The sequence below is a fragment of the Heteronotia binoei genome, chromosome 17 (assembly GCF_032191835.1).
Source record: "Heteronotia binoei isolate CCM8104 ecotype False Entrance Well chromosome 17, APGP_CSIRO_Hbin_v1, whole genome shotgun sequence".
Taxonomy (NCBI): Eukaryota; Metazoa; Chordata; class Lepidosauria; order Squamata; family Gekkonidae; genus Heteronotia; species Heteronotia binoei.
Window position 1 is genome coordinate 26,169,465 of NC_083239.1, and position 24,278 is coordinate 26,193,742.

General features: G+C 47.3%; 1 protein-coding gene across 12 annotated transcripts in view; it reads left to right on the forward strand.

The window, feature by feature from the left end:
• PTPRU (protein tyrosine phosphatase receptor type U) overlaps positions 1–24,278 on the forward strand; it is a 495,642-nt gene that overhangs the window by 256,274 nt on the left and 215,090 nt on the right. For all 12 annotated transcript variants that reach the window (XM_060257887.1, XM_060257891.1, XM_060257888.1 and 9 more), the window contains exon 8: positions 16,818–17,126. In XM_060257887.1, coding sequence (XP_060113870.1) covers positions 16,818–17,126 — 309 coding nt within the window. The remainder of the gene's footprint in view (positions 1–16,817; positions 17,127–24,278) is intronic.

Genomic DNA, 24,278 nt, shown 5'->3' on the forward strand with positions numbered 1-24,278 from the left:
CAGAGGTTCATGAATGACATATTCCGGGACCTGCTCGACCGCTTCGCGATCATATACCTGGTTGACATCCTAATTTACTCCCGCAATCCTGCCCAGCACGCCGAGCACGTCCGCCAGGTCCTGCAGCGCCTACGAGCCCATGGTCTCTACGCCAAGCTGGAGAAGTGCGACTTCGACCTGCGCTCCGTCGAGTTCCTTGGGCACATCGTGTCACCGCAGGGGATCCTCATGGACCCGAAAAAAGTAGAAGCGGTCCTGACCTGGCAGGCTCCTCAGAATCGCAAAGACCTGCAGCGGTTCCTCGGTTTTGCCAACTACTACCGGCAATTCATCCCGGCCTACGCATCCCTGACCACACCCCTGACTCAACTACTCCGCCCCAAAGAACCCTTCCACTGGTCCCCAGAGGCCGATAACGCCTTCTCCACCCTGAAGACTCGCTTTGCCACCGGGCCACTCCTGAGATACCCCGACCCCCAGCTTCCCTTTACGGTGGAAGCTGATGCCTCCAACGTGGCCCTGGGAGCAGTGCTGTCCCAGCGCGAGGAGCCGTCCCAGCCACTACAGCCCTGCGCCTATTACTCGCGGCAGCTCACTGCTGCAGAGAGGAACTATACCATCTGGGAGAGGGAGTTGCTCGCGATCAAGGCGGCGTTTGAGGTTTGGCGACATTACCTCGAAGGGGCTCGCCACCCTGTTCAAGTGCTCACCGATCACCGGAACTTGGAACACCTCCAGACCACCCGCCGTCTCAACCAGCGCCAGATCCGGTGGTCCCTATTCTTCTCTCGCTTCGACTTCCGGATCTCCTACATCCCCCATACCCAGAACCGGAAAGCAGACGCGCTCTCCCGAAAACCGGAATACGCCCCTGCCTCAACTGAGACCGCGCCCGCTGCTCCAATCCTGCCGCCCTCAGTATTTGCAGCCACCTCCACTTCACCAGCACTCGTGGAGGACATTCGGGCTAGCCAGGCCAATGATCCCTGGGTCCAGCAACACCTCCAGGCTCTCCAAGATGACCCAACAGGGGAGTTCACGACTCGAGGCGGCCTCTTGCTACACCGCGAACGCCTCTATGTGCCGCCCGGGCCCTTGCGGGCAGAAGTGCTACGCCTGACCCACGACTCGTTACCCGCCGGGCACTTTGGACAGCATAAGACCACCCACTTGCTGACAAGGGAATTCTGGTGGCCACGAGTTCGCGCTGATGTTGCCCGCTATGTCAGCTCCTGTGACGTCTGCCGACGGGCCAAAGACATCCCAGCCAAACCCTCAGGGTTGCTGCAGCCCTTGCCCACATCTTCAGGACCCTGGGATACCATCTCGATGGACTTCATCACGGAACTTCCACGCTCCAAGGGTCAGACTTGTATCTGGGTGGTCGTCGACCTATTTACCAAGATGGCCCACTTTGTTCCGTGCCCGAAACTCCCCACAGCTCAGGAGACGGCCCAGCTTTACCTGCAACACATCTTTCGTCTGCATGGACTCCCAGCCCATCTGATCTCCGATCGGGGCCCTCAGTTCTCCTCTCGGTTCTGGCAAGCCCTCCATTCCAGCCTGGGTACTCGAGTGCACCTGTCCTCGGCCTACCACCCACAGACAGATGGCCAGACAGAGCGCACCAATGCCACGCTAGAGCAATATCTCCGCTGTTACACCTGTTACCAGCAGGATGACTGGACCACTCTATTGCCCCTAGCGGAGTTTGCATACAACAACGCGGTCCATTCATCCACCCAAATGACCCCGTTTGCTGCAACCTACGGGTACCACCCTCGGTTCTTTCCAGCGATCCTACCACCCACGAATGTCCCCGCCGTCGATGCCTACCTGCAAGAACTCCGTGCCAGCCAAGACTTGCTCCGAGAGCAGCTACAGCAAGCCAAGGAGGCATATAAACGGGCTGCGGACCGAAAGAGGCAAGAAGGCCCTCCAGTGCAGCCGGGGGATCAGGTGTGGCTCTCAACTCGCTACCTGTGCCGGCCTGGTCGGTCTCACAAGCTGGATGCACGGTTCATTGGACCCTACCCCGTCGTTGAACAAATAAACCCCGTCGCCTTCAGGCTCCAGTTGCCACCCCACCTCCGCATTCACCCCGTGTTTCATCGCTCCCTCCTTGTTCTGGCTGCACCCCCTGACCCAGCTCGGACTCCTTCCCCACCGCCGCCACCACCAGTGTTGGTGGATGACGAGGAAGAATATGAGGTGCGCCAGATCCTGGACTCCCGGTACCATCGTGGAGGCCTCCAGTACCTGGTGGACTGGGAGGGATACGGCCCAGAAGACCGGTCTTGGGAGCCCGAGGACAATCTTCATGCCCCGGACTTGGTGCACCAGTTCCACAACGACCACCCCGACCTTCCAGGTCCCTCGACGGAGGGGGGCCCTGGGGGGGGGGATAGTGTCATGGGTGCTGGGGACCCTTCAGAGGAAGTTGAGTCTGATGAGGAAACTGTGCCCCTGCCACCTGCACCAGTGCCCCTGCCTCCTGCTGGAGAAGATCCCAGCCCCCCTGCCTCGCCCTCTCGGGTGGCTCGTGTGCGTGACCGCCTCCGGCAGGACCTCAGGGATCGGAGGAGGGCGGCACGCTCACAAGCAAGACGCTCCCTGAGCCCTGAGTTCTGAGAGGATTCTGGCCCTTCTAAGAGCAAGGATGCTTGAGTGGTAACAGGATCCTGGCTGCCTCCCTGAGCCAGCAATTAGCCCAAACGGGCAACAGCCAGCAGAGGGCTATATAGCTGTGGGCTTTGGGAGGAAGCTTTGTGGAAGCAACTAGTCATCTCCCTGACATTCTAGCATCCACTCCGGCTTGACTTTGGTTCCTGACTCCGGCTTTGGACTTCTGGACTCCCTGACCTCGGCTTCTGGACCTCAGACCTGCGATACTGCTACAGTGATTCGGATTTGGCGCCTCGGACCCTCCTGCTTACTGGCTACAGACCTCGGACTGCCTCTGGACTTTGCCTGACCCGGCCCCAGCCGTGACAGTATACTGGGAAAGAAGAGTGAGGTAGAATAAAAACCAACACTGTGGTAGCATCTGCCATAGGAGCAACGTTATTTGAATCTGTCCAGCCAATTGGATCTTCGGTGGCCAGTTAGAAGCCCTGTATTTTAAGTGCCCAGTCACTTTCTAAAAACCCTTGGTGGGTGCCACAGTGCCCTCAAGTACCACATTAGGGAACCCTGGGTTAGAGTATCAGACTAGGAAGACACCCCCCCCTTCCCAGGACTCTTCAGCCCCTAGGTTGCTTCTTGCCTCCATCTTAGCCCAAGAAATGCAATTTTCCTATTCCAAAGGAAATAATCACAGTGGGGTCAAGAGGGAAGGTTGGACCTTCTTTGGAGTTTGATCTGTTCTGAAGACAGGAGGCTTGCTCCCTTCTCCCCTCACCCCTGGCTCCTTGTGTGGCTTCACAGCCTGGTAAATTCTAATTGATTTGTGAGTGCTGGCCAAATATTTGGGTCCTGCCTTGGATGAGAAATTAAAGCATGACCATATCTGTCTATATTTCTGTGGACTGGAAAATTAGGCTAGAATTTAAGTGGGAGAGGGCAGCATAATCATTTAGTGCACTCTTCTGACATCATTGAAAACCAAATCTCTCTCTGTCCACAGTCGCCCTCCCCACCACCACTTTATAACTTGGACAGCGCCTTCAGGGAGAAAAAATAGGCTGAGTGAAACTGAAATTTATAACTCTGCCGGGCTTCACAATTACAGAGTTCAACTGTGATCTCGGTGTCCACAGTCAGGGCAATAATTAGCAATTTCCTGCTTGTCACCTTACAGTTGTTTAATAAAAAGCTATTACCCAATTCCTATCTCAGCCACGTAACCAGGTGTCCAGGTTCAGGCAGGCACCTGGGGTGAGAGGCAATAAGCAGAGACCAAGCACAGTTCAGGATCAAAGCACAGGTATTCAGAAGTCCACGCATCAAGCCAGAAGGACAAAGTCGAAGAGCAGAAGGTAGGTCATGGTCCAGAAGGTGAAGGGCACAGCACAAAAAGATTGTGGACAAGTTGCTTCCACACTGAGAGATTAGGTCCATCCTAGTGACTCCTCCCCTCCGGATCCAATGTGCTCATTCATACATGCACATCTGCCCCCTGCATCCTGCCCATCCTTACATTGTCCTATCAGGTGCTTCCTGGTAGCAGACCCTTGAAGTAAATGCATGGTGTGTTTCCCAGCCATCTGAATGGTCAGGGCATGCCATGCACACGCCCCACACGCACAGGAGTATCTGAATGTTCCTCTGAGTACGTGCATGGCCCGTGCCTATCGCAGGTGCTGTGTGATTGCTGTGGGGTGCGCCCCTTTCTGGAGTGGCTTTTTCAAAACCAAGAGACTACCATGGCAAATTCTCGGTGTGATTGCATGCGCTAACTCAACCTCTTCTGGCTGCTTTTATCAGGAGTCATTTGAGGCCAGGTGCCACTCGTCAGCCTGCTGAGTCATCCAGGGAGAGGTGCTGTTAGCCCTGATCCTGCGGCAGCTCACAGGCAGAGGGTGACCAGTGCTGGGCTGTCAACCACATAATACAGTGCCACTTCTGCACTTCCTTATGGGCCCGCCATCTCTGGTGTTCCAAGGTCTCTGGTGACCCAGGGGGTGAGGCTAGCTGCTGTAAGACCTCTGTTTCAGATCCCGTGCTGCAGGACTGAGGGTATGGCATTCTGACTTCAGCCTGCAACTCCCCCTCTGCACCTGACAGAGTCTTTACCTTGCTTAGTGGGTCTTCCTGCAGCATCCAAGGGCTGGGTCTGGCTTCCTCCATCTCTCCAAGGAGGATCATCTCTCCTTCCTCATCCAATGAGGTGTTAACAGGCAGGCCAGTGACACCAGGTGCTTCTGTTACTGGTGGTTCATGGCTTCCATATAAAGGAGGAGGAGGAGAAGAAAAAGAAGACAAGGAGGAGGAGGAGAAGGAGGAGGTTGTATTTATACCCTGCCCTTTGCTACTCAAAGGAGTCTCAGAGTGGCTTAGAAATCTCCTTTCCCTTCCCCTCCCCACTATAGACATCCTGTGAGATAGGTGGGGCTGAGAGCTCTCCCAAAACTGCTCTTGAGCAGAACAACTTTGAGAGAGCTTGTGGCTGACTCTAGGTCACATCAGCAGGAGTGGGGAATAAATCCTAGTTCTCCCAGATAAGAGTCCACACACTTAACCACTATACCAAGGTGGCTCTCACATGAAGTTTCCGATTTTGCACTAGGCTTGTTCCTAGTGAAGAGCCCTTTTGCTTCTGGTGCTTCTCTTGGTTTTCGCACAAGCTGCCCTGGAGCTGCGAGTTAATGCACCACTTTTCCACAGCAAGCGAGATCCTCTTACAAGCTGTTTCTACTTGCCATGGAAAAGCAGTGCGCCAACTTGCAGCTCTGGGGCAGCTTGTGCAAAAACTGAGAGAAGTGCCGGGGTCAAAAGGGCTCTCCACTCAGAAGAAGCTCTGGTGCGAAACTGGTCAAAGAGTGACTATGTGGTACAGTGATTAGGAACTGGCAGACCTAGGTTCAGGACTTCCAGGATCGGAAAATGGCGAGCTGAGCTGCTTTCCTTAACGGGGGCAGGCTGGCACTTCTGTTTGGGGTAGTAAAAGGCAAATTAATGCCTTCTGCCTACTTTTCTCAGCTAGAGAATCGTCCAAGATATGCACAGATACTTTGAGGAGACTTATCTTGGCTGAAAGGGAGTCCTGGAGGGGGCTCCTTTGAGGCTTTGAGGGATCTCCGGAGAGAAGTTGCATATTCATCATCTGCAGAAGTTTCCAGAGTAATTTATTTGACTTAAGCTCAACAGGATCCGAATCTTCTTTTACAACTTTAAACATCTAATCTACAAAAAACTGGTGTCGACTTGGATAAACTACCAAAAAAAGGTTTCGATTGCTATCTCTTCACTCCGGGACTATTTAAAGCTAAACAAAATGCAATTAAAAGGTAGGAGTTGGATATGATGGAAGCTTGAGAGGAGGAGAAGAAAAGGGGCTAAATTTGAACTTTGTAAATTTAAGAGACCATGCTAAAAGGAGAAAGGAATTTATTGTTTAGTCTATCTGCGGTTAAGAAAGTTGCCCCATCATCATAGATCTGCAGCACTCACAGTCAACACAGGAAGTACGTCAGACATCGCGAGATTTCTCTACCAGTGAAACGAGACTTGGTGGCAGGAAAAGCAGGAAGTACCAGAGGAAGAAGAAGGAAGTAAAAGAAGAATCAGCCTACTCTAGGATTACAGTATCAGAGAGAAACATCGGCGGCCATTGCTGGGAGGATAAAGTTTTAACAACGTTTTTAAAGTGACCGGAACAACAAAAATTGGTGGAGTTAATTGAACTGGCAATTTTAAAATAAGGACAATTGGACAGAGGTGAATATTATTTGAATTGGATAAAGGGGAAAAAAGGAAAATTTTTAAAGTGAAACAAAAGTCGAGACCGCCATTTTGGGAAAAATAAAAACTTTAAATATTAATATCTGAGCCTGGGAGGTTCAGAGGACTGTGAAATTGGGTTCATCTGAAAGGGCAAGCTTCACTCTATTAAACCTGATGGTCCAAATTTAATTTGGAGAGATAAAAATTTTCGATCTTTTTTTACATGTCAGATCCGAAGCAAATCCGTACTAGGTCTTCTTCAACGGAGAAAATGCAGACCCAGCTAGATGCAATGGAGGCCAGGATAATGAAAAGGGTGAAAGAAATGATAACTGCCTCTAAAAAAGAAATAAGAAAGGATATTGAGGACTCAAAAAAAGAATTAAAAAAAGAAATAGAGAATCTCAGGAATGAGATTGCAGTAATAACTAAAAAAGTACAAGAGGTGGAAGAGAGAGTGAAAACACATGATTCCACCTTGTTAAAACTTCAAGAAAAGGTGATAATACATGACTGTAAGTTGATGGAGACACAGATTTGTTTGAGAGGTGTACCAGAGGATGAAGAATCTGATCTGAAAGACTATATAATAAAAATAATTGCAGAATTTTTGGAGGAAGATCCTGAAGGGAATAGAAATATGTATGATTATATGTATAGGGTGAATTCACTCTATGCGAAAAAGAATAATCTGCCAAGAGATGTGGTGATTAGATTTATGACAAAAGAAATGGTGGGAAAAATCATAAACAAAAACTTTGAAAAGACACTGATAGTGGGAGGTAGTAAATAAGAAGTATGAAAGAGTTGCCAAGACAAGTGTTAACTGACAGGAATGCATACAAAAAACTGACAGAAAAACTACGTGACAATGGAACAAGATATAGATGGACAATACTTGAAGGTTTGAGCTTTGAACTTCAAGGGAAAAAGATTACAATTACAAGCACACAGGAACTGCATAGATTTTATGAAGAAAATAAAGCATTTGCACCATGATGGATTACAAATTGATATCTTGGAATGTAAATGGACTAAATTCACCACAAAAAAGAAGGGCAACATTTCAATGGCTAAAAAAACAAAATTGTAATATAGTTTGTTTACAAGAAGTGCACATTAGACAAAAGGATTATAAATTTTTATGGAATAAGCAATTGGGACTAGAATTTTGTACATTGGCTGAACAGAAGAAGAGAGGAGTAATTTTTTATATTAAAAAAGACCAGAATTTGGTTTTTAAAGATAAAGATGGAAGATATATAGCGGTCGAAATTACATTGAATGCTAAAAAAACTTTATTGTTGGGACTTTATGCTCCAAATGGTGCAAAGGACATTTAAAAAAAAAAAAAATATTATGCAACATTTGGATGAAGTGACCTATGAGCAAATTTTGTTGATGGGGGATTTTAATGGAACAATTCAGAACACAATTGATGGATCTGGGAAGAAAAAAATTGATAAAGAAGGGAAATTGCCAAAATCTTTTTTCGAGTTGGTTAAGCAAGAAAATTTGGATGACATATGGAGAAAGTTCAATCCTGAAGTAAGGGACTATACCTTTTTTTCAGCTAGACATAATTCTTTTTCTAGAATTGACATATTGTGGGGTACCAAAGATTCCTACTTTGCCGTGAAACCTGTTGTACAAAGCTGCATTATACCAAATCAAACCACTGGTCTATCAAGGTCAGTATTGTCTACCTGGATTGGCAGCGGCTCTCTGGAGTCTCAGGCAGAGGTCTTTCGTATCACTTGTTGCCTGCTTCTTTTTAACTGGAGATGCCAGGGATTGGACCTTGGACCTTCCACGTGCCAAACAGATGTTGGACCACTGAACCACACACCCCATCCCAGCCTTTGAACAGTCACTCTCTCTCTCTTTAGCCTAACCTACCTCACAGGATAAAACGGAGGAGTGCAGAACGAGGCACAGTGCCATAAGCTCTTGGGAGAAAAAGCAGGATAAACAGCACCAAACAGAGCAGCGACTCAGTGCAATATTGTGCAAAGGCATCTAACATGAACATCAAAAGTGGCATGTGAGTGAAGGAAAGCTGGAACCCCCTCTCCCATGACTAAACAGCAGATCCCCGCAGTCTGTTGGTGTGAAGTATTTTTTCCCTCCCAGTCGAGCTCTGATATAGGAATTTTATTAAATAATTTATTTGTGGTGTTTTTATGCCATCTTCCTTGACAAGCTGACGCCAGGAGGCTTATACAAATTTAAAAGCATGGCAGATTTCTTTTTTAAAATCAAAACAGGCAAACACAGAGAACAGACATTGTACAGCACTATAATCTGTTGACACCCTTCAAGTAGAATGAATTATTGTTTAAAAGCCCTCTTGAGCCATTCAACCTTGTGTCATTGCTTGAATTTTAACAAAATGGACACCTTCTTGATTTTGTCAGAAAGGCTGTTCCATTGTGTAAGTGCAGCAACAAAGGGATTGTGGGATGTGAGTCCCAGTGTGCCATAAAGAAAGCACAGTATGTGAACTGGGAGGGAGAAAAGTGATTGGAGTAAAGGACCAAGACATTCAAGATGGTTGAGGGGTGTTTCATTTCGTTTCATTTTAAAATTAGTTTCCCACCTACAGTTGTCAGCCTCCAGGGGAAGTTTGGAGATCTCCTGGAATTACAGCTAATCTACAGACTCCCCCAGAGATCAGTTCCCTTGTAGAAAATGCCTACTCTAGAGGGTGGGCTCTATGACATTATACCCTGCTGAGGTCCCTCCCCTCTTCAGACCCTGATAAGAACATAAGAGAAGCCATGTTGGATCAGGCCAGTGGCCCATCCAGTTCAACACTCTGTGTCACACAGTGGCCAATATGTGTGTGTGTGTATACACACACACACACATATACATACTGTGGCTAATAGCCACTGCTGGACCTCTGCTCCATATTTTTATCCAATCCCCTCTTGAAGCTGGCTATGCTTGTAGCCGCCACCATCTCCTGTGGCAGTGAATTCCACATGTTAATCACCCTTTGGGTGAAGAAGTACTTCCTTTTATCCGTTTTAACCTAACTGCTCAGCAATTTCATTGAATGCCCATGAGTTCTTGTATTTTGAGAAAGGGAGAAAAGTACTTCTTTCTCTACTTTCTCCATCCCATGCATAATCTTGTAAACCTCTATCATGTCACCCCGCAGTCGACGTTTCTCCAAGCTAAAGAGTCCCAAGCGTTTTAACCTTTCTTCATAGGGAAAGTGTTCCAAACCTTTAATCATTCTAGTTGCCCTTTCTGCACTTTTTCCAATGCTATAATATCCTTTTTGAGGATTGTACACAGTATTCCAAATCGGACCGCACCATTGATTTATACAAGGGCATTATGATACTGGCTGATTTGTTTTCAGTTCCCTTCCTAATAATTCCCAGCATGGCATTGGCCTTTTTTAGTGCAATCGCGCACTGTCTTGATCTCCCTAACCTTCACTCCAAATCTCCCCAAAATTCCCAACCCACAGCTGGAAACAGCTGAGCCTGCTTCGGTGGGGAGGGCGGGATATAAATGAAATGATTGATTGATTGAAACTCTACTCCTAGCCTGATTGTTATAAGGGATCCTTTTATAATGTCAGCAAACAAAAGAACAACAACAATATAGATTTAATTAATCATTTCATCTTGGCCAAGACCAGGTTCTGAGCAATGTACTTAAGATAAAATAATACATAGATTAAAACATTAGTTGGGTTTAAAACAATAAAAACAATAAAAGTTTCAAACCCTGATGGTATCCTGACAATGGTGTTCCTTCTCCCAGACTTTCAGAGCATATTTTTTTTTGGAGGGGGGGAGAAGGAGGAAACTTATAGAGAGGGCGGGCAAAAAAAGAAAGGCCCCAACTGTCACTGTCCTCAGTTGACAGCCTGGAGAAACTTCTCCGCCTTACGGCCCTGTGGAATCACAAAAGCTCCTGCGGGGCCCAGATCTCATGTGGCAGAGAGTTCCACCAGGTAGGGGTTGAGGACAGCTGGATGTCCTTAGGGCCGGGGATCACCGGCAGATTGTTACCAGCAGAGTGCAGTGCCCTACCAGGAACATAATGGAGAAGATGGTCCTGTAGATACATTGGTCCCAGACCACTCAGGCCTAGGCTTCCCAATCCCCCCGCTTTTCCGGGAGGCTCCTGGGTTCCCAGCTTCATCCCCCGGTCTCCAGAAATCAGGAAGCGGGGGGGTGGGGGGGTGGAGGGGGGGGGAGAACATACCTGAAGCGTTCATGTTGGTGTAGAGCTCCTGAGTCCTGAGCAGTTTGTAAAATTTCTGCCCCTTTAAGGCTGGGCAGGAAGGAGGAAACAGGAAGGGCTTCGGAGAACGGCCCCGCCCTTTCTTTGCTTTCGTTTTCAGAGCAGGCAGAGGGAAGAAGACCAAGTGCGGTAAGTGTTTGTTTGTGTGTGTGAGAGAGGGAGGGGGCAGGGAGGGGGGAATTCCCTGGTATGGAGGCCCTCCCCCTTCCTTTAGAAAGCGTGGGGGGGGAGGGAAATGTCTACTAGGCACTCTATTATTCCCTATGGAGAACAATTCCCATAGGGAATAATAGGGAATTGATCCGTGGGTATTGAGGGCTCTGGGGGGGCTATTTTTTGAGGTAGAGGCACCAAATTTTTAGTATAGCATCTAGTGCCTCTCCCCAAAATACCCCCCAAGTTTCAAAACGATTGGACCAGAGGGTCCAATTCTATGAGCCCCAAAAGATGGTGCCCCTATCCTTAATTATTTCCTATGGAAGAAAGGCATTTAAAAAGGTGAGCTGTCCCTTTAAATGTGATGGCCAGAACTCCCTTGGAGTTCAATTATGCTTGTCACATCCTTGTTCCTGGCTCCACCCCCAAGGTCTCCTGGCTCCACCCCCAAAGTCTCCTGGCTCCGCCCCCAAAGTCCCCAGATTTTTCTTTAATTGGACTTGGCAACCCTACTCAGGCCCTTGAAGGTCAGAACCAAAACCTTGAATCTGACTCGCTATTCAACCGGAAGCCACTGTAGCTGGCGCAGCACAGGTTGTATATATGCTGTCTGTGGCATAGCTGATAGGACTCGTGCCACTGCATTCTGGACCCATTGGAATTTCCAGTCAGGGGTAGGCCACCATAGAACAAGTTACAGTAGTCTAGTCTGGAGGTGACCATTGCATGGATCACTGTTGCTAGATCCAAATCGGGCAGGAGGGAAGCCAGTTGTCAGGCTTGGTGAAGATGGAAAAATGTCACTTTGGCTGTCACGCCCCATCTGGTCTGGGGGCTCTGCCCCTCGAGCTGCTGTCGCCCGGGAGTCCCTGGGGGCCCTCCCTGGGGTGGCCGGGAGGTCTCAGGGTAGAGTGGTGGGCCGGGTTGCTTCACCCTGTCGCCCCTCTGGCTGGCCTACAGCTGCAAGCCCACATTCTCTCTCTCGCTCTCAGCAAGGCTTGGTCCGCTTCTGGCTCCAGCACCACTACTCGTTCATTACCGACTGGCCCTCCACCCCTCCTTTTATCCCGGGCAATGGTGGACTCTGCTGCGGGGCCAGGCCCGTCTGGCAGTGCGGTGGCTCCCGGCCTCCGCTTTGGCGGTGGCATCCCCTGGCGTCTCTTCTTCCTGGGTAGGTGGGGGTACCGGGGGCTGTTGACGGCAGGTGTCAGGGTCATGGGGCGGCTTTGGGGCTTCAGCGGGCGGGCCAGGGGGTCAAACTTGGTACGGAGGGTTTGAGGGTGGCGCCGGCGGCAGTTCTGGCGGGCCACTGGCAATATGCATGACCTTGGCCTCCATTGAAAGGGCAGTATCCAGTGTCATGTCCAGGCTCTTGATGAATGATGCTGGTGTCAGTGGCACCCCATCAAGAGTCAGTAACCTGCATTCAAGCTCCAGCCATGTTCCCCTCAGCCACAGAACCTCCGACACTGACAGATTCAGTTTCAACCTGCTCTTTCTTAGCTAGGCCACAACTAATCCTGGTTCCTGTTTCTGCTCTTAGGTTTCCATTTGCCCCAATCTTGTTTAGGAATTATCCCCCCCCCCCCCCCGCCACGACATCTTAGAATAAGACTGTGCTCCTAAACTTGTTTACTAAAGAGTAAGTGTCACTGAGCTCAGTAGGATTTATTTCTGAGTTTATGTGTTTAGGATAGTGCTTCAAGAAACATTTGAGAAAGTACAATGAATCCAAGGGAAAAGGCCTTTAAAACAGCTCTTGAAAGACCGTGAGAAGTTATTTCTGGTGCTGCCCTGGTGATCTGGGTATATTCACACAATGATGTCTACAAAACAGCTTTTGGGGAAAGAAGATAAAATCCAGTGAGCTGTTGTGCCCTGTTTTTTTTTAAAGCCGTGATAGAAATGGTAATCTTATTGAAATGTATCTCCACTTACATGTTGCCACAGCTGTGTAAATTCGGGCTCTATGTGGACAACTAAAATACCTTTAAAATAACAGCCACAGAAAAACAACTCTCATAAAATTGATAGATTTTATTATTGTAGGAAAGGAAGAGACAGAGCGATTAGATTGATTGGTCTGGGTATGTTGCCAAAGACCTGTGGGACAGCAAATGCTGAAGTTTGTGCTGCCTAGATTTTTCCACTTAGAGCTGTCTACCCCCCGCACCCCAATGATGTTTATGAAAAATCCCAGATATTTAACAGGAAGCAAGTACTGGGTGGACCCAAGGGAGCTGTCATTGCTTGCAGTACAGAGTGAGTTTCATGGTGCTACAGTTTCTTGTTCCATCTTGGATGCTGCAGTCTAACAGTTTGAAATTGCTAGTGATTATGAGGATGACCACCAATACTCCCCAAGTTAGTTAAGAGTCCAGTAGCACCTTTAAGACTAACAAATTTTGTCAGAGAGCTGTGTTTCTCAAAAGCTTATGCCAGAACAAAATTTTTTAGTCTTAAAGGACTCGTTACTATTTAGTCTACTGGACTCGTTACTATTTTGCAGCAACAGACTAAGAAGTAGAACAAGGAGAAGACTGCAGATTTATACCCCACCCTTCTCTCTGAATCAGAGACTCAGAGCGGCTTACAATCTCCTATATCTTCTCCCCCCACAACAGACACCCTGTGAGGTGGGTGGGGCTGAGAGGGCTCTCACAGCAGCTGCCCTTTCAAGGACAACTCTGCGAGAGCTATGGCTAACCCAAGACCATTCCAGCAGGTGCAAGTGAAGGAGTGAGGAATCAAACCCAGTTCTCCCAGAGAAGAGTCCACACACTAACCACTACACCAAACACAGCTAACTCCTCTGGATTTCTGTCTCAAGTTGTGGCTGCATGCTCAGAGTGGCAGTTTTCTGATTATGTTGCTATTGAAACTGGAGCCATTTAAAAAGTTCTCTCCCAAGCAACTCTCTTCAACCGTGGGGGGTAGGGAGGGACACTCATGTATTTTGGCACTACTACTGCAGTTGAGAGCTGGTGTTTCTTCCATAGATAGCAGTTTCGTTATTGTCAGCATTGTGCAACAGTGACAGCACACAAGGATGAGCAATATGGCTGCTCTTTGGACAGACCTGCATGGAAAATAGTATGCTGCACTCCACTTGCAGGGCTGAAGGAGGCTATGGAACTAATTGAATTAGCCTTTTACTGAATCAGACTTTTGGTCCATCAAGGTTAGGATTGTCTGTTCTGACTGGCAGTGGCTATCCAGGGTCTTAGGTCTTTCACATCACCTACTAGAAGAAAAATTTGTTTTCATGCCTTGCTTTTCTGTACCCTAAGTAGTCTCAAAGAAGCTTGCAATCACCTTCCCTTCCTCTCCTTACAACAGGCACCTGGGGCTGAGAGAGAACCATGATTGGCCCAAGGTCACCCAGCAGGCTTCATGTGAAGGAGTGGGGAATCAAACTCAGGTTTTCAGATTGGAGGTTGCCACTCTTAATGACTACACCATGCTGGCTCTCCTGATCCTTTTAACTGCAGATGTCAGGGATTGAACGTGGGACCATCTGCATGCCAAGCTATGATCCAGGAGAGCAAAAATCTTGGTTTTGGTATACAGAATTTGATTTGGCAGACAGGACTGAAGATGCTGTGAAACAAACACTTTCCTCTTGCTTTGTTGCTTTTGTGCCCTTATTGTGGCTTACATTCAACAAAGTGGGAAGACCCTCTTCAACTTGAGGAGCTGTCTGCAAACAGAAGTGGCTCCTCTTCTGGTAGAGGAGTCACTTTTGTCAGAAGAAGTCTCTTAAGGCAGGTGGAAGGCTTTGAATGTCAGTGAACAGAGTAGTATCTCCTCAGCCTACATATTAATAAATAAATAACAAATAGCAATGAAATTCATCAAGTTGCAAACAACTTAAGGTGACCCCTGATGGGGTTTTCAAGACAAAACACAAATATAAGTGGTTTGTCATGGCTTGTCCCTGCACAGCAAACCCTCCGTCTTCCTTGGTGGTTGCCCATCCAAATATGAACCATGACCAACCCTGCTTAGCTTCCAAATTGTGATGGATTCAGGCTAATCCAGACTATTCAGGCTGCAGCAATAAGCAAAGGCACTATTAAGATCTCAAAGACTATGAAGAGTCTTCAGGACTGGCTCCTCCAAAAGAGACTGGCCCTGTCAAGACTACTTGGGGAAGGATGCGTATCATGCAGTAGAAATATGTCAAAGTAGCCTTGCATCAATATTCAAGAATAGCACACTGTGTCAAAAACCATGAAGAGAAAGTATGCTTTGGAAGTCTGGGGAAAAAAAAAACCAACTTTGCAATTCAGCATATGGTGACAGCTGTTAAAGTCCCCTGTGGACGGTCCAAAGAATAGAATGTTGGACAGGTGTCTGAAGAGGAGCCTTATTGTGCGTATCTGTGTGAACCTGTGGAATGGTCTTAACCTGAGATAGAACAATCATCCGCAAGCCCAGTATTGTTTATTAGGACAGGCAGTTGCTCTCCAAGCTCTCAAGCAGGGCTTGTTCCTAGCCCTGCCATCTGTTGACCTCACTTTAACCCTACCCTTCTTCCAAGGAACTCAGGGTGTAGTTTATGTAGTTCTCTGTTTTTTTCCTGTTTTGCCCACACAAGGTAGGTTAGGCTGTGAGAAAGCAATGGGTCCAGTGAGCTTCATAGCTGAGTAGGGATTTAAACTCAGATGCCCCCAGTCTGCCACTGTGAGCAAAACAGCAGGCTTGCTCTTGCCTGAGAGACTTTGGACTGACGATTCTAGGAACTATAGCTAGCAGTGGAATGTCTTCATACAAAGCAGGTGAACTACTGAGATAGAGCCCTTCCATAGGTGTGTGTGATCCAAAGGCTTCTGGGCTACTGCCATTGGGAGGAGCAATCCTGATGCAACCCAAAGAAGAAGGGACACTGAGCTGGGTCAGCCTTTGCTGTGTTTTCTGCCTGAGGCTCTGATGCAGTTTAAAGCTCCCATTGCTGCCCTTTTGCCTTCCCTTTTGTCCAGCTGCTTCCTCTTTTTACCATCTCACTTTTGATCAACCTTACCATACACATGAACTGCTTACTATATGGGTTGGCAAATTTAGGCCCTGGGATTGCCCTTGGGACAAACATGATTTCCTCAGTTCCAAAGGTCCCAATTATCATGTGAGGAGAACATTTTGCTTCTATAGAGGTAATTAGACCAGGGGTTCCCAACCATTTTCAGCCTGCAGGCACCTTTGGAATTCTGACAGAGCGTGCTGAGTGCAGAGCAATATGGCTGCCACAAAATGGCTGCCGCAGGAGGTGGAGCTGGCCGCAAAATGTTTGCCATGATTTCCCTTCAGTCCCACAGTGAAGATTTGCACAGCCAATCAGATCTCCAAAGGCCAGCCAGAAGCTTTGTGAAGGAAAAGCCTCACCTGATCCCACCCATTTTCTAAAAACACTTGGTGGGAACCAGCAAAAGTATTGGCAGGTGCCATGGCACCCTCAGGCCATGTTGGGGATCCAAGGTTAGACTGTTGGAACAGGATCTGGGAGATCCATGTCTGAATCTCCACTCTGCCATGGAGCCTTGATGGGTGATCTCCTCTCACCTATCTCAAGTTGTGAAGGTGGGGAGAACAATGTCATATGCTATTTGGGCAGAAAATCAGGGTATCAATAAAAAAGGGGTCACCTTTTGAATATTCCAGGTAGCGGTGGACCTTTGGACTCTATATGGATGGCATTATTTAACAGGAAGATAAGATGGTAAAGAAATGTTCAGAAAAGAAATAGGTTTTCTAGTTTTAATGTCTGAAAGATTTAGGCATTTCCCCCTCTGCATTGTTTATTGGATGGATTACACTCTTTCTGTTATGTTGTTTTCATTGTAATACAGTTTTATTGCATTGTTTGTTAAATGTATTCTACTGGTCTTTGTGGCAATTTTTTTTGTAATTCAGTAATCCACCTTGAGCCTCAATGAGAAAGGCAGACTACAAATGAATTAAGCAGGGCTGCTCCTTGTGTCATTCACTGGTATTCTCTCCTCCTTCGGCAGAGCCAATGAGGGCCCCCAAAGGCCTTGCCTTTGCTGACATCCAGTCTCGGCAACTGACACTGCAGTGGGAACCCCTGGGCTACAACCTGACACGCTGTCACACATACACTGTCACCCTCTGCTATCGCTATGCCTTGGGCACGGGCCACAACCAGACCTTCCGGGAATGTGTGAAGATGGAGCGCAACGTCAACCGCTACACCATCAAGAACCTTCAGCCTTACAAAAATGTTCACGTCAAACTCATCCTCTCCAACCCCGAAGGGCGGAAAGAAGGCAAAGAGATGATCTTCCAGACTGATGAAGATGGTGAGTGTTGGCAACTTGTCTAGGGGTGTTTGTGTGTGGCAGATGGACAGTTTGTTCTAACATGGTATTAGTGTATGGGGCAAATGGAGCTGGCCAATATGATGGCCACAGAATGAATGACGCATAACCTCTTCAGGTATACAGCCAGTCTCCAAGTGTAAACTTGGACTCATGTCTCAGCATCGTCATGGAGTGCCAACCTTGATGTACTTGTGGGCACTTTTGGAATTTTGAGAAAGTGTAGTGGGTGCCACTACAAAATGACTGTTGTGGGTGTCAGAAATAATTGCAACCTGGGGACCCCAAGGTAAACATCTCCCTAAGATGCATGGAGATGCAAGTTAATTTTAGGAGGCCCCAAGTTAAGCATCTTCCTAAAATGCAAGCAGCTATTTCTGGACCACAGTTGAATCTTGTTGGTCTATTCTAAAGCTACAATGAGGTAGAGGAATGCCAGGATGTATTCTGTGCTTTAGAGAAGAGATGCTTTGTAGAAGAAAGCTAGTGGGCGCCAGAGAAATCAGCAATGGACACCACATTGCCTATGAACATCACATTTGGCATTACTGCAGTAGTATGCATGAGAGGAAGCAATGGAGGGCTGGTGATCTTTCCATTACAGGATTGTGGGGTTTGACCTAAAAAATTTTCCTGGTATAGCAGGGCTTATTTACATTCTCTGATTGTTCAAGGATGATGTCCCATCCAAGGGGGAAAGTACAGCCTTAGTTAGGTGAAACATTTTGCTTCTTTTCTGTGACTCCTTATATGTAACAATTTCCTGTAGCATTCTGAGATGACGTGTTATGCTGCTTTAGGGTTGCTGCTAGTCTCCTAGTAGTAACTGGATATCTCCTGGGATTACAACTGATCTCCAGGTGACAGAGGTCAGCTCACTGGAGAAAATGGCTGCTTTGGAACTCTATGGAACATTTGAGCATATGAAGCTGCCTTATATTGAATCAGTCCCTTGGTCCATCAAAGTCAATATTCTCTACTCAGACTGGCAGCGGCCCTTTTTTGGAGATGCCAGGGATTGAATCTGGGACCTTCTGCTTACCAAGCAGATGCTCTACCACTGAGCCACCATCCCTCCATTATAGGAATTAAAGCCCATTGATGTCTCCCCAAACCCTGCCCTCCTCATTCTCCAACCCGCCCCCCCCCTCCAATCTCCAGATATTTCCTATATCAGACCTGGCAACCGTATGCTGCCTCCTTGCCTTCCTTAGTGTTTCCCACTTATTTTCACTGCCACCCAAGTCTCACACCTTAGACTTCCTAGATGAACCCAAAGAACAGGATTGCCTAGTTATATTTGGTAGAATCACCAAATGGTCAGTGCATAAGGGTGGCTCTGAGGTAAAAAAAGATCCTTTAATCTAAACAGAACAGCTGTTTTCACTGAAGCATGAATGGAGTTTATTTAGAAGTGTGACAGTGTAATGGTTTCAGATATGTGTAGCCCTCCTCCTTTCTTTAAAGTTCCTTAAATATACCTACACACAAAGGCTTATTTTCCTCTCTTGCCACTTATGCTAATAATTTCCCCAAAGAACATAGATTTCTCTCACTTTCCACAGCTCTTCACTCAGTCTCTTCACGCACTCAACATCTCCTTTCTCTCTAACACATAGAGTCTCTCTACAAACCAGTCAACTCCGCTCCCACCGTACAGCTACCGTCCAATCATAATATACTTCAATCACACATCTAGCTGTCCTCTTTCTTTAGAACTCAGCATTTTAAACCACAGAAGCCTACATATAAAACCCCACATTAAATCACAGACATGAAACCCACAAAATATTTTCATAGCAAAATACCACGTTAAGGTTGCCAACTTCCAGGTGGGGCCAGGACCCCCTCTCCAGAATTACAGCTGCTCTCCACATAGCAAAGACATTTCCCCTGGAGAAAATGACTGCTTTGGAGGTTGGCATTATATCCTGCTGAGGTTCTTTCCCAGCCTTCAACCCTCCAAATCTCTAGGAATTTTCCAACTCAGAGCTGGCAACTCTAGCCTTGGCAGCAAAATTTATAGGAGGGGAAGTACTTAGAAAGGCTGGCATTGGAAATATGAATGGATGTGCCATTTAATGCTAGTATTTTTTGCACCCATTATCTGGAAACTGCAACATTTTTATGGGGATCTATTCCATAAAACGGGTTGCACAAATGTGCCAATTCAGAAAATACTTCTGAGGCTGGATTCCTGAACCAGGACCATTTTGGTTTGTCCTTTGAAGAGACATGTATCTTCTAGTCGCTCTAGACATTTTCACATGAAGGCACACGTTGCATCCAAAAGCTGTCCTGCAGATGTGATCTGTTAGGTTCAGAATGACCCAAGGTGACCCAAGGTGTTGGGTAGTCAAGAGTTTCTATATTTTCAAGTAAAATAGTTGGCTTTTATGGAAATAATGCCAAACACATGTTATTACGAAGCCTGCAAGGACTGCTGGGGGGGTGCTGTACAACTTTGTGAGCCCTATTTCACAAGCATGCACATATAAACAAAGGCATTAGGAGTCAGGCCGGAGTGAGCTTTGTCTTACTGAAACTGTCCCCCAAGTTCAGTCCTTGAGAGTTCTGTATCAGAAGGAACAGTGAGAGTTCCCCTATGTACAGAACGGTAAAGGGGTATATTTAGAGATGGAGCGAAATTGTATGGCATAGCAACAGCTCATTAGCTCTCAGAAGCTAAGCAGGGTCAGTATTTGGAAGGGAGACCACCAAGGAAGGCTCTGTAGAGGAAGACGATGTCAAACGACCTCTGCTTCTGACTTGCCTTGAAAGCCCCCATCCGGGGTCACTGTGTGTGGGTTGCAACTTGATGGCACATTCATGTATAATTGGGGAGAGGGACAGTAGTTTTTCAGTTCTTAGAAAAATGAGAGCCGCTGTCTGAACTCACTGTACTTGGAGTGACACACAAAGTAGTTCCACGCTACTTTCTCCCCCACCCTCAGGGTGGTATACATCTCCCTTCCTCCACTTTATCCTCACCAGAGCTTTTTGTAAAAAAAGCCCAGCAGGAATTCATTTGCATATTAGGCCACACCCCTGATATTACCATTGTTTCACAAAGGGCTTTTTTTGTAGAAAAAGCCCAGCAGGGACTCATTTGCACATTAGGTCATACCCCCTGACACCAAGCCAGCCGGAACTGTGTTCCCGTCCTTTCCTGCTCAAAAAAGACCCTGATCTTCACCCAAATCTTATGAGGTACATGGCATGAGAGTGAGAAAAGCACAAGGTCACCCATCAAACTTCGTGGCAAAGTGAGAATTTAAACTAGTTGGTGGCAATCCTTGCCTGACACTCTTAAGCCAGGGGTGGCTAAACTATGGCTTGGAAGTTACATGCGGTTCTTTCACACATATTGTGTGGCTCTTGAAGCCCCCACCCCACCCCATCAGCTGGCTTGGAGAAGGCATTTTTATCTTTAAATCACTTCTCCGAGCCAGCAGCCAGTGGCTTGGAAAATACATTTAAAGTTAAAGCTGCTTTCTTTCCACCTTTCGCTCCTCCATCTATTTTCCTTCCTTCATTCCTTCCTACCCTCAAACATCTGATGTTCATGTCTTCCAGCTCTCAGACTTCTGACATTTATTCTATGTGACTCTTACATTAAGTAAGTTTGGCCACCCGTGCTCTAAGCATTATGTAACACTGCCCCCCAAGTGGTTGCATCCTGGTTTCATGCCACTGTTTAGGGTTAAATCTTCTCAGAGGTTGTTTTGTAGAAAAATAAGTGGTGGAACTCATCCAGGGATTGTTATGCAGCTACACCTACTTTTTAATGGACAAGGTGGGAAGAAGGAGGTGGAACTCTCAGAAAGGTTCTTGAGCTGCACTCCTGTGAGCTCCCACTGAATCTGAGGCCTGAATCTTCCGATGTTTCATGGTAGAGTCCTACACAGAACTATAACTTTCTAAGACCACTGGCTTCAGTAGACTTACGAAGGTGTAACTCTGTTTAGGGTTGCACTGCGTCCATTCAGTAAATCTGTACATTCATGGAGAGCCGACTCCATTGCCAAGAAACAGGAGGAACATAGGTTGATACTGTGGTGCAAGGCAGCCATTCAATGCTGTTACTATGGTTACAAAACAGGACTTATTTACACATGCGTGAGAGCAACCAATTAGTGTTTTTTCTCCTCCCTGTCCTGCTTCATCTCTTTTCTCTTATCTCAGGCTTTAAAGTTAGCTGAGGATCTGAAGTCCAAACTAGGGCTGGGATGCAAGAATCTTTATAGAGATAAGAACGTGGTGGATGGACAGGATGTGAATAAGGGAGGGGAGGATGGAAGAGAATGAGGGTTGCCAGGTTAGTGTTGGAAAATATCTGGAGACTTTGTGGATGGGTCTGGGAGAGGGTGGGGTTTGGGGAGGGGGGCGGGGCTCAGCATGGTACAATGCCATAGAGTCCACCCTTCCAAGCAGCCATTTTCTCCAAGAGAGCTGATGTCTGCCAGCTGGAGATAAGTTATAAAAGTGGGAGAACTCCAGGCTGACCTGGAGGCTGGCAGAATACCAGTGCCAAGAGGCAACATCAGGGGAAGGCATTGGTGTCTATGGTCTGCTGTTGGACCTCCAGTGGAGCTGGTTGGCCAGGATGTGAGACAGGTTGCTGAACTAGGCGGCAGCAGGGCTAGGGTTGCCAAGTCCCTCTGCCACTGTGCAAAGTACCATCGAGTTTTACTGTGAATCCTGGAGTGTTCCCAGCATGATGTGTCCGGTTTGATGACATCACGTCCTGTTGACGACATTGCACAGGGCATGTCACGCGATGACGGGGTTCTTTGGGGGCAAGAATCCTCTGGTGGCCTGCTCTGTGCTGGCAGGTTGGGGCCCCCCAAACCAGGGGGCCTTCCACCCCTGACTGGAGCCTAAGCAGAACTCTTCTTATGTTCTGCATTTTCTTGGGTCTTCTGCAGTAATTGAGAATCTGCCTTGACTGGTACAGGTGGCAACTCAGAGACAAAGATGACATAGCTTAAGGAGCTGGAAATAGTGGACTTCAGGAAAATGGTTTGAATAGAACAGTCATAAGCCGGGGTCCTCAGCTTTTTTCAGCCTGCAGGCTCCTTTGAAATTATGAGGTGACATGGTAGACACAGTCACAAAATGGCTGCCGCAAGAGGCCAAGCCATCCACAAATGGCTGCCACAGTTTACCTTCAATCACACAGTGAAGATCCTTGTGCTGTGGTGGATGAAACGTTTCAGCACAGCCAATCAACACTCCAGTAGCCATTCAAAAGCCCTGCAGGTAAAAAGTCCCACCCGCCCCCCTTTTACTAAAAAGCACTTGGCAGGCACCAGGAAGGGTGTTGGTGAGTGCTCTGGTGTCTATGGGCAGCACACTGGGGACTCACTCTGGGCATAAATTAAGGTAGTCCTCTTTCCCAGGCTAAGCAACATTGTGGCTTGGCTCAGTGGTAACACTCCTGATCCTTCAGATCGGTTCCCCTCACTTTCGGGTTAGGATTTCCTTACTTCCTGATTTGAATCTCTGGCAGGATTGGATTTCCTGACTTCCAGGTTTTGTTTTCCTTATTTCCTGTTTGGAACAAAGGATAATTTTCTTTTATATATGAATCAGCAAATTACAATTACAATTGAATCAGCCCAAGGAGAAAAGGCTGGTGTTCTGTTAAAAGCTCATTAGCAGCCCCAAATGGCCGCTTTGAAAATCAGGAGAGGGCAGAGGGTGACTGACTCTTTCCTCCCCTGCCTCTCCTAGGATCTAAGTACCGTAGCCCCTCTGAAACAAACAGCATTTAACTCTGAGATGGGGGAAAGGACAAATACAAACACCTGGGACATAGCTAAATGCTATGAGGAAGAGGCCATTTAAATGAGGGAAGAGGCAGGAGAAGAAACGGTGAATCATCCCCAGCAGCCCTTCCCCAGTTTTCATAACAGCTGCTTAGTGCTGCTAGTTTAGCTTTTTAGAAAAGTGGAAGGTTGTACTTGTGGTTGTGCCGCATCTACTTTGAGCTTGCCTTCCAGACCAGAATTGCAAACCACTGGGGTTCCAGTTTTGGTTTGAAGGGTAACCCAACACAAGCCCTAGATCAGGGGTGGCCAAAGTGGCTTAACATAAGAGCCCCAACATAGAATAAATGTCCGATGTTTGAGAGCTGCAAGACAGGGAGGAAGGAAGGAAGGAAGGAAGGAAGGAAGGAAGGAAGGAAGGAAGGAAGGAAGGAAGGAAGGAAGGAAGGAAGGAAGGAAGGAAGGAAGGAAGGAAGGAAGGAAGGAAGGAAGGAAAATAGATTGGGGAGATGTGGAAAGAAAGCATCTTTAAATGCATTCAAGTCACCAGCTGGCTTGGCTTGGGGAACTGATTTAAAGAGACAAATGCCTTCTCCAAGCCAGCTAATGGGACAGTGGGGGATTTAAGAGACACACAATATGTGTGAAAGAGCCACATGTGGCTCTTGAGCTGCAGTTTGGCCACCCCTGCCCTAGATTGTCAAATTAGGGTTGTCAGCCTTCTGGTGGAACCCAGGGATCCCCCAGAATTATAGCTCATCTCCAGACTGCAGAGATCAGTTCCCCTGGAGAAAATGGATGCTTTGGAGGGGGTGGACTCTATGGCATTGTATTCCATTGCAGCCCCTGTCCACTCCTAGCTCCACTGCCCAAACTCCAGGAGTTTCCCGACCTGGACCTGGCAGCCTTAGCCTCCTCCCCACCAGTGACCAGACAGGACCTGACAACCCTAACTGGGATATAATGGCAGACTAGTGGGTTAATTCCAACCAGCTTTTCACTTGGTTCAAGAGAGAAGAGGGGCAATCTTGCCTGATTACCCTCCTCACTGCAGCCTTATTCTACGTGGCTTTTTTTTTTTTTTGCCCCACAACAGGCACACCAGAGTTTGGTTGTTGCATCTGAACCATAGTGGTTAAACCCCCACCCCCACCCCCATCGCTATTCCACTTTGGGAGAGATTTGTATTCTATTACATAGTCTTCTCTGCTGGAGCAGAATGTTTTCCTTTCATTTTTTTTTTGTTCAACATATCAAAGCCTAATAACAATAACAACAATTATGATAATTACCACCTTGTTCTTAGCCAGCGCCTTTCATCTGCGGATCTCAAACACCAATTAATTAAGACTCACAACACCTT